At 36.3% G+C, this 11,296-nt stretch overlaps 1 protein-coding gene across 1 annotated transcript; it reads left to right on the forward strand.

Moving 5' to 3' along the window:
- Positions 1 to 9,569: 9,569 nt before the first annotated feature.
- Positions 9,570 to 11,027, forward strand: LOC109221286 (protein ASPARTIC PROTEASE IN GUARD CELL 1-like). The gene has a single exon (XM_019385751.1). The coding sequence runs from the start codon at positions 9,570 to 9,572 to the stop codon at positions 11,025 to 11,027; it is 1,458 nt and encodes a 485-aa protein (XP_019241296.1).
- Positions 11,028 to 11,296: the final 269 nt, after the last annotated feature.

An 11,296-nucleotide genomic window follows, 5' to 3' on the forward strand; every position in this document is an offset into this window, starting at 1 on the left:
TCACACCCATATATCATTACAGAACTAATAAAGTGCAGTGTGGAAGGGGCCAGCCTTCTAATGTCCAAGTTCAGAGGAGCTCAACAGTCCAAGGCAAGGCTCATTGGGGGGGGCAGAACTTAGAGTCTAGGAACAATTAAGTGCAATAGAGGGATATAAGGATGGCCAAGGCAGGTGGTGGTCAAGCCCCAGCAACATAAAATGCTGTGCACACCCTGACCAGCCCACTAGCCAAACATTAGAGAGTCCAGGACCTATTGAACGTCAAACCATGGCCTGGGCAGTAATTGGGATACTGTCAAGCCAAGGTTTTAACTCAACAATAAAGGGGGTTAGGGGTAGGGATTCATATGAAAGCAGAAGCAAAGAAAGAAAAATACTCAGCATAACTACGAAGCATGAACAGCAAACCACACAGAAGAATGAAACTAATAGAATAAATATAGGGATGGGGCAAAAGTTTAAAATGAAAGGGCATACCAGTTTTCATAAACAAGCAAATAGGAGAAGCAGTAGAACTTAGGGAAGCCAAGTTGCAATCAAGAAGCAAGAGTGTAAGCTTTTAGAAGAGAGTTGTGATGATTAAAAATCGTATGTGTGTTTAAAAATTGTGTCATGTATTTATAATGCAGAAGAGAAGCAGAAATAGGTAAGAAAATAGTTTGAAAATCAATCACACAAGCTTCCCTTTAATTAAGGTTCTGATTTCAAACGGGCAAGGTAAATAAGGAAAGGAGTTAATTAAAACACTTTCTAAAGTAAATGCAAGAAAGGGTAAATACATAATAGTTATTTAAGGAAAGGCTTTTGACAGTACACAGTCATGCAAATTAAGGAAAGGAAATCTGTTGAAGGCCAAGCAATCAAGGGTCAAAAATTTTATGTGAATGAACCGAGTTAGAAAAAGGTGAAGGGAGGCTTCAATTAAGAAGAATCAGTAGCAATCAATTAACCCCAAAAAAAGGATTCTGATTCGAACACAAATTGGGAAACCTTTTGAAGAAAGATTGTAACACATATAAAAGGGGTTGTCATGCTAATCAGAAGAGTTCATACACAAAGGATTAAACTTATTATATGGATCAAAGTGAATTTGAGAGAGTCCAGGGCTCGAATGGAACCCTAGTCCAAACATACAAGATCACACTCGTCAAAAAACCCCAAATCCTAGGGTTTTCGACTTGAACCAAATGCAAAGAAGGGAAACAAGCAGATACAGTAGAATGTTTAATGTAAAATAGAGTAAGGGAATTAATTTTGAAATACAATGAGAGTAGAAGAGACAGTAGAGGCAAATACGCTTAAGCAGGCATAGTAGGAACACTTAATGAACATGGTTGAAAAATGTAGTAGACGAATCATATCAAGTCATAGTGGAAGGCAAGTAGCAGAACATAGCATGTGAGATATAGCATAGAAACAATGGCATATAAACATACCATGTGAAAACATAGTAGAGAGAAGAACAAAATACAAAAAATGTGGTATAGAAAACATGTATATATGAAAACACATAAGAATATAAAACACACATAAGGAAAGGAAGAAGAAAAGTTAGAAAACACTGAAGCATTTTCGGAAAGCCCTAAACCAGAAAAGAGGCGACTTTGAAAGTAAGATTTTAGAAAGAAAAATTGGGGAAACCACTTGAAAACTCAAGATAAAGCATGAATAACACAAGATCTAGAGGATAACTGGAGAAAACCTCGATAGTTAGGGTTTTCAGATGAACCCTAGAATGAGAAAGGCTTCAAAAACGACGTCCGTAAAGTCGGATGAGACTGGAAACAGGCTCAGGAGCTAAGATGTGCCCCACAGGCCGGAGATGGCCGGAACCTCGAGGAGGTCTGGGTGGAGACCTTTGAGGTCTAGCCTCGAACCTTCGAGTACCAACACACCAGGAGCGATAGGAGGTGAGCATAGATCATCCATGGCCTGAGAGGCCATGGGTTCTTGGTGAGTTAGTGATCGAAAAGGATGGGGATGGTGATTAGGGTTTCAAGAACACTCGAGAGAGTTTGAGAGGGAGGGTGTTCAGGGGCGGCTACTAAAATGAAAATGAGGAAATTAGGGTTAGTCATTAGGTTTAATTAAGGAAGGGCGAATTGAGGCCGTTGATCTCAAAGATCAACGGTTCAGATCAAAGGGGGCTTGGGTCGGGCTGGTATAAACGGGTTATTGGGCCATTTGGGTTTAATTAAAATCTGATGGGGATGGGGCTTAAATTGGCTATAATTGAAATAATAAGGCTGTTTGTTAAATAGCCAATTTTTCCTCCCTTTTATTATTTTATAAAAATAGTAAGAAATGATTTAAAAATAAATTACAGGTACTGAACTAATTAATAACATATAAATATTAATGTAAAAATACTAAAAGTGATTCTATGATTATGAAATGCTGTTAATTGTAAAATAGGCCATAATTGCAATTGTATGCAATTTAGCTAAAAAAATACCAAACAAACGTATAAAAATACGAAAAAATTACTTTAATTATATCTTAGTGTAAATATGAGAATGAAATAAATTATTCACCAAAAATACTAGTTTGGGAATAATTATCGAATTTTGTACTATTAAAATAGACAACAAATTGATTTTAAGATCTTTAAAAAAAATAAGGGAGAAATACCAAAATTCTTGGGCATGCTTATATATGCATGTACATACTATTTTGAGAATATTTTGAGTATATATAAATACATAGGGAAAAATTGGGTATCAACAAGTACTATTATCTTCGTGTTTATGGCTCGAATCTATGGTTCCAAACCGGATTTCCTTTTCTCTTAATACCCTAGTCTCTTGCTACTCGAATCCGTTCAGATCCTTGTAGATCTGAGATAGTTTTAAGTTTATTTTGTTATTTCTCTTAAAACACCTTTCTGTGTTTTCTTATTATTAACCGATTTTTTTGTCTTCTCTAAAGCTAGGGTTTCACCCCTTTAAGTTTTTGAAAAATACTAACTTTTTAGGTGTTTAACATTACTTTTCTTTACTTGTTAGTCTGATCTTCATGGCTGTATTCTAAAACCCTAGGGTTTTGATCTCAAACGGGTCTATGTCAAAATGCTTAGACATTTAAATGCTTTCAACTATGGTTTTCTTCTTTATGATTGTCTGATCAGTAATTTGATCCCAGCATGCTGTTCTTTGATTAACATATGTCTATATGTTCAACTAGTAACAAATAATGGATTAAGGCCATGTGAAACCTTGTTCAAACTAATGGATACTCTATCCTGTCTGTTGTTTGATTGCTCGAGTTCATGGCTGAACTCTCCCTGCTAAATGTGTGCTACTTGTGGTTCTTGTAATCTAGTAATCTGTTTCTACGCACTTCTGAAATCCAAACTATTTTTAGAAAAATAAATGTCTCCTATTTTATACACTATTTTCAACTCCTACTCTTAGTTAACTAGGGTCCTGCCACCCCAATGTGAGCACTGCTTAGGCTCCATGAGACTCCTCTGAACTCTGACGCATTGGGGCTGGTATCTAATCCTGTATGAGCTGCTTCTGAACATTTGTTTTCTAGTGTGAGCACTGCCCTGGGTTCTCGAAGCCCTTGGGAACTCTAACACATTAGATTTTAGTTCTTGGTGCCAATGGTTACTGTGTATCTCTGCACTTTGGAGTTGTTATGGTTTGAAGGCTTGGGTTATCCGGATGCATTGGGCCTGTTGCAGGCCTCCTATAGTTATATACTTTGTAATCTATTCATTTGCTTATGGTCTGTAATAATTATTTGTAATAACGATGGGGCAATAGAGAATTGGGGAAAATGGGCCTAGTTTGATGTTTGCATGAAAATGGGGTAGACAACCTGCTTTAGGTGCCTGTTTCTTTCAAGTATTTTTTCACTACAATATGTTAGATATCATGCCTATAGGTTATTTACTTGTTCGGTTATATTCTGTTACTGCATGCAGTAGATAACATGCCTATAGGTATTTGTTTTAATACATTCTGTTACTATGTGCGGTAGATAACATGCCTATAGGATCAAAATGGTTATGAATATCCCGTCAAGATTCACTACTGCATTTAAATCATGCCCACAAAGCTTCGAAATCAGTTCTGTATTTTAAAAACACCGCCTATAAAGTTTGTAAATCATTTTTACATTTAGATACCATGTCTATAGGAAACTTCAGAATCATTTTTGCATTTAGATATCATGCCTTTAAGGTTTCAAAATTTATTTCTGCACCTAGATATGATGCTCATAGAGACAAGCATGTAAAATTAGCTCTATAATGCTTGTGATCATTTTCAGCATATAGACAGCATGCCTATAGGGTCTAAGCGGATAAATCTTCCCATTTAAACTAATCACTGGTTTACAATACGTTTAGATACCATGCCTATAGGATCCTGTAGGTTATCGCCTAGGCAAGCCTGTTGGATAATTAAAACCTTGAAATTGCCAAAAACTGTATTTGTTTAACTGCTCATAAATTGCCCAGATTCAGTAAGTAATAAAATCAGTAGGCAAACTGGTTAGATATTTACTCGCCTTAATAAAACTGCTGCATATTTTATGCTCATTTAGATATCCTGCCTATAGGACTCCTAAATTTATAAAATTACTTGTCTGAATGACGTGCACTTGTTTTGTTTCTGTTTGTGGAGGTAAATATGAGCCCTTAAGTGATCTTTTATGTAACAGTCCTACTTGTTTTTGTTTGTTGCCTAGTTTTCCCCTTTTTAACACCATAGGTGAGTCTAGAACCGCCTTAAATAGAGGTCCTAAACACCTCTATGGCCACAGGCAAGGGACGAGTAATGCACGCATAGGGCACGTATCGGATGTTATTAGAACTCTTAGGTAATAAACAAAAGGGGAAGGGTAATTGGGTAGTAAAAGGAGATGATGCCCTGTGCGCTAATGCTATGTGTAGCACCCCAACTTGGGGACGATTACCAAGTATTGCACAGAAGTGATCCTATAGGCTAAAAAACCTAGGACCCCCTTTTACTCCTTGTTTTAGAAATAATCTCTATTTGTTTAAATTGCTTTGTTTGTTTATAAGACTAATTTACCTAATTCGGGTTTGGCCGGGACCCATCGTTGTGGACCTCGAGGGGTGCCTAACACCTTCCCCTCAAGGTTATTTCGAGCCCTTACCCAATCTCTGGTAATGCAAACTGGTTTATGAGTTATTTTCTATAGGTGCCCTAACACACCTTAAATCCGTTAGGTGGCGACTCTTCAAACTCCATACCCCTTCCAAAAAAGGAAACGAATTGTCCCAAAATGTCGAAACCCGCATTCCACGAGTAAAAAGGGGCGTGATAGGGTAGACAGAACATCATCCATTTCGTGAATCCATGGCCTGTCGAGAATCATATTGTAAGCCATGTCCATTTCTAAATTTGGTGTTTTTGACTACTCCTTCTGCAGATGTGGTGAGTATTATCTCCCCTTTTGTTACGACTCTTGAGTTGTTGAAACCAGAAAGGGTGCGTGCCTTGGGTATCAACTTGTCATCGGCTTGCATCTCGTTTACCACTCTCATCAGAATGATATTCACAGAACTACCTGGATCAATCAAAACTCATTTTACATTGGTATCATGTACAAGTAAACATATTACCAGTGCATCATTGTGTGGGGTCAGCAAGCCATCTGCATCAACATCATCAATTGTTATACTATCTTCTTCCAAAAAATCATGAACTCACTTCCCGTGGGTGACTGTGATTTTCGACACCTTCCTTGCTTCCGTTTATGCTACGCCATTGATCTCCTCTCCTCAATTTATGACGTTAATTGTTCGTTTCGGCGATGGAGGTTTCGGGAGTTCTTGCCTATTCTTCATATATGCCCGCTTTCCCTTTTCACTAAACAATTCTGTTAAGTACCCTTGCTTTAATAGATGCTCAACTTTACCTTGTAATAATCTGCAATCCGCCGTTTTGTGACCGTGGTCGTTGTGAAACTCACACCAAAATTCGGGATTCCTCCTTTTTGGATTTGATCTCATTTCTTTTGGACACCGTACCTTATCTCCCATGCTTCTTAGAACAGCCACTAATTCGGACGTGCTTACGTTAAAACTGTAACCACCAATTTTTGCTTTTGAACCTCTGTCGTCGTCTCGCATGTCCCTCATATTTTGCTCTTTTCCGAACCTTGACGATGAACCTGATTCTCTCTCCCTTGATCTAGAATCGTACCTTGGGTTTACTGTTTTGAACGCGAATCTCTTCCTGCTGGTCCCATATACGGTTCGTACCTATTTTTACCGGACCTTTTTTCAGTTTCAACCCGCCTTGAACTTATTATTTCATCTTTCCGAGACTGAATAATAGTATCTTCTTCTATCTGCAGCTTCGTGCTATATCTATTGTAAACATCATTCCAAGTTGTTGCAGGGAATTCTCGTAAGCTTTCTTTAAGTCTTCTTGTGGCTTCTGAGCTTTTTTCATTCAGATTACTAGCAAAGGCCATAGCCGCTCAGTTATCAGGTACGCGTGGCAGCAGCATCATTTCACGTTGGAATCTGTCTACGAATTCCCTGAGCACCTCCGTATCTCCTTATTTTATTTTGAAAATGTCCTCCATTCTTTTTTCAACTTTTTGAGCTCCCGAGTGTGCTTTGATAAATCAATCTGCAAGCTCAGCAAAAGAATCAATAGAATTTTCGGGTAAAAGAGAATACCATGTTAAGGCTCCCTTCGTGAGTGTTTCTCCAAATTTTTTGACCAACACTGATTCGATTTCTTGCTTGGTCAAATCGTTGCCCTTTACACCAGTTGTAAATGCAGTCACATGATCTCGTGGGTCAGTTGTTCCATCGTACTTCGGGATATCAGGCATCTTGAATTTCTTTGGGATTGGTAAGGGAGCAGCACTTGGCTTCCAAGGTTGTTGAGAATATTTTTCCATATCTATCCCCTTGATTACGGGCGATACTCCAGGTATTTGCTCTATGCGATCGCTTTGTTCCTTGAGCTGTTTCTGCAGAGTTAGTACTAAACTTTGTAAATCAAAATTCACTGGGTTACCTGACTCTCCATCACGAGATTCTCTGGGCGTTCCTCCGCTGCCTGAAATAACGAGTCCCGGTCGCGGATTCTCTGTGGTTACATTGTTGTTTGGAGGTGGAGTTGGTGGTACGGTTGGCAACCTGCTAGCAAAAGCCTGAAGAGCATTGCTGACCTGTTCTGCAATTAATTGTTTTACTGCTGCATCGATATCTTGATCTTCCCCATGCTAGTCATTCATATGCGATTGCGATCTGTCAGGTGTCCCTTCACGAGATTGTCGAGGAGAGTTTTGTGGTGAGGAAATTGGAGTTCCATCTCCTTGTTGATTTTGCTGATTCAAGTGTTGTTGTTGATTTTGTTGGTTGATGTCGTCAACGTTCGACATGATATTTTGACAGAAGAATTGATTTAGAAAGTAAAAGATTATCAAATTCCCGGTAACGGAATCAATTTGTTTAACCAAAAAATAGGAAATCGGTCAAAGCGTAATTTTAGAAGAACTCGGGTTACTGATAATCAAATAAAGAAAATAATTGTATAACAATAAAAGAAAATCAGACTGAGAAGTAGTCGAATAAACAATGTAAATAAGTATATTTCAATAATAATCAGTGTCCTCATACAAATGTTATTTCTCTCCCTTTTATAGCTATTTCCAAGTACAATGTTTCTTTCCTTTCATAATAAAGCCATTATGAGCATTTAATGACATTAATAAAACGTTATAAGTAGCAATCGTAACTATTTCGTGAAGATTCTATATCGTTTCCTATCAATTACGCTTATTAATTACAGACATTATGAATCTACACGTTTTATTGCCTTGGTTCATTCCACCAGTGTCTCTTCAAATTATCAAGAGGCCCGGGTGACCGTTCCTTCTTGTCTTCATGAGCCCGTACCTAATAAGACTCGTGTCTCTTTAAGTACTCTTTGCCAGCTGTCATTAATAAATCCACGTGTCTTGACATGTCAGCCACGTAATTAATTCTAAGTGTAATATCGATTTTTTCCCAATACAAACTCCGAGGGATATGATTAACATTTGATACTTCGGCAAGTACTTTGTCATTTGACATTGATGCATGTGATTGAGGTATGTACAAAATTTCGTTGTCTTGCAATCTCAAGGTGTATAAAATAATTTCACAATGACTACAGCTAGTATGTCTTCTTCTTGCTCTTCTTTTGTAGCAAATAAATTGTAATTCTCAGACAGAAAATAAGAGTTCCCAAAATTTCAGAAAACATGAATATCACCACCTCACAACAATTACTTTTGAATCACCGTTAGTGTGTGTTTCATGAAACAAACAGTTTTTACAATGCCACCATTTACATAGAGATTTTCTTTAATATTTTTGAATATAATATATAATTTTAATACTATTGAACTTTATATTGGTTATTTTTCAAATAAAGAGAAAGTATACATATGAGAATTTTTTTTAGTTATTTAATATTCAGATTTAAAGACAACATCTTAATAATTCGATATATATACTGAGTTTTTGGCATCTTAACCTTAAAGGAAACAAATGGTGTTTGGTCAGCCACTATACCTAGTCAATGGATGATTAATATAACGTAAATACAGTCAAACTTCTCTATAATATTTTCTTTTGTCTGGATCTTTTTTTTCCATTATAACGATTGGCTGCCACACTCGTGTAATAATATTTTGTCATTTAGATTTTATTTGAATGTTATAGAAAAAAATTACCAAACTTTCTTTTTTCCCCCATATTTTTAACTTTTAAGGCATGAAAGATAATAAAATTCATTTAAATTTAAAATCTCAAATGATATTCAACTTCACGAGAGCTTTTGCATTCCTCGTTAGAACTTACAAAATTTAGTTATGGTATGTCTCTAATGAAATATATTAGTAGATATTTTTGTTATTATAATTTAATAAACACAACAAATATATATATATATATAATGAAACGTTATATAAACAAGGGCGAATGCATCTTTAGAAAATCAAGTTCACCTGAACCCGATACATTCGGTGCAAAATATAAATTTGTATATAAAAATTTACTAAAATTGCGTTGAATAGTAGATATTAAGCTATAACTTTAAAATTATAATAAATTCAATGCTAAGAATCTTCAAGGTTGAATCCGTAGACCGTAATCCTGGATCCGCTCTGATTACCGAGGGTCGCTACACAAAGGTCTGTAATGGGGAATCCACATTAATAAAGTTCCTTAAATTATCTCATGAGATTTCATGCTCTCTATTTAGGAAAGAAGTTCGTGAAAAATGAAAAAAATTCTTTCATTTACCAAAAAATAAATAGATGTCAAAATCTGGTCCTTTTTGCAATTATGGAAAAAGGAGAAAAAAGGCAAAAAAAATCTTATATTAGCTTTATTGAGAACTAATTCCTTCCTTAACTGTTCACACTATTGTTTTACAAAGAGAATGGAATATCTACAATTAACTCAGGGTTTTCTTCCTGTTTTGACATGAAATTGATGATTGTAAGCAGTGGTAGACATATATATTTCGCACTAAGTCAAGCAATTAGAAAAATAACTTCCTACACTAAGTTCTATACCAATGGAGAACTTTCTCTATATTCACCTTTCGATGACAATTATTTTCTCAATTCTTCTTGTTGTTTTAGGCAATGAAAAATCTTTTTCACCCCTTAACTCCACTTATATTAAGCTAGCTAAAGAAAGATTTATGTCTCTTGATCCGACTAAGCTTCCAGATCCACCAATGCCATCCTATACTTTTGTTATTTACCATCGCGATGTATTTGAAAAATCAAAGTTCAAGGGCTATGATTCATTGATTGAAAAAAGGCTTGCGCGATGTCATGCTAGAGCAAATTCTTTAGCATCGATTTTTGAAATAGGAAATCGGACTGCACGAGGGAGCAAGATCAGCCACGAAAAGGTTCCAAAATCAACAAGCACACATTACGCAAATGGTGAGTATGTTGCATCTTTTATGCTTGGCAGTCAAGAAGTTAAAAATTACTTGCTAGTAGACACCGGAAGTGATTTAGTTTGGTGGCAATGTGGACCATGTGAACCAAATAAGTGTTACGAACAAAAACTTCAGCCTTTATATGTTCCCACAAATTCAAAAGTATTCCGAAAGATAGATTGCTTTCTACATAGTGAAAGATGTTTAGATGATCTGGACCTAAATTATAAGTGTACTAGTGATCATAGTTGTACCTACGATGTGAAATACGCGAGTGGAGAAAGATCAAAAGGATACATGGCAGATGATGTGATTACTTTTGTTTTAGACCAAAGACCAGTTAGGATTATATTTGGATGTGGCCAAGATCAAACAAATGGAACTGCTTTTAGTGGTGAATTTTCTGGAGTTGTTGGCCTTGGGCGTAGAAAAATCATTGGTGGATATTCTTTACCAACACAATTTGGAGCGGACTTAATGTCCATGTGTCTCCCACCATATTATTCAGCAAAGGAATCTACACTTAGCTTCCATAAAACCATATTTCCAAGAGCAACATCAGCAAAACTAATACTAAATCTCAAGTATCCTTCATTTTATTTTGTCGACCTTTATAAAGTTTTCATTAATGACAAGGAAGTTCAACTGAGCCCGTCATGGTGGAATTTTAGAAAGGACTTGACTGGTGGGGTCCTCTTGGATACTGGAACATTTATTTCTCGATTTCCTCAAGAATTTTACACTCTATTTCGTTACGTATTTAGAGAAGAAGTACGAGATATTCCCCTGGTTGATACTCCAGCTGAACCTTTTGACACTTGCTATAAAGCGGATCCGAGTCGTGAAGTAAATTTTCCTGTTGTGAAGCTGTACTTTGGCAGCGTAAGCCCGAGTACCATGTTGTTACTGGTAAATGAACGAGTTGTTGTGCACTTTAATGGACAATATTGCATGGCTTTTTTACCATGGGAAAGACCCTTCGCAATATTAGGAAGTAATCAACTTCAAGGTGTAGGATTAACTTTTGATACTTCAGCAAACACTGTGTCCTTTGATATAGATGCATGTATTAAACTATGATGCCCTAATTTTATAGATATGTGACAACTGCCCATTTTAATTAGTGTTTCAGGTTTATATATGATAAGGCTAACTTTTCTGCAAGTTAATTTTAAATTTAATAATTTGAAGCTAGAATTGAAAAGCAATTGCTCTTAGTCAATGGATGCTTAAAACAATGTGAGCACTAAAGCTATATATATAAATAAAAACTGCAGATGTAAATATCACTATCAGAAACTGAAACATTTTGTAACTTTAAATCGCCACAAAAGATCTTTCGAGGCGAG

This window comes from Nicotiana attenuata, unplaced genomic scaffold (genome assembly GCF_001879085.1).
Source record: "Nicotiana attenuata strain UT unplaced genomic scaffold, NIATTr2, whole genome shotgun sequence".
Classification (NCBI taxonomy): domain Eukaryota; kingdom Viridiplantae; phylum Streptophyta; class Magnoliopsida; order Solanales; family Solanaceae; genus Nicotiana; species Nicotiana attenuata.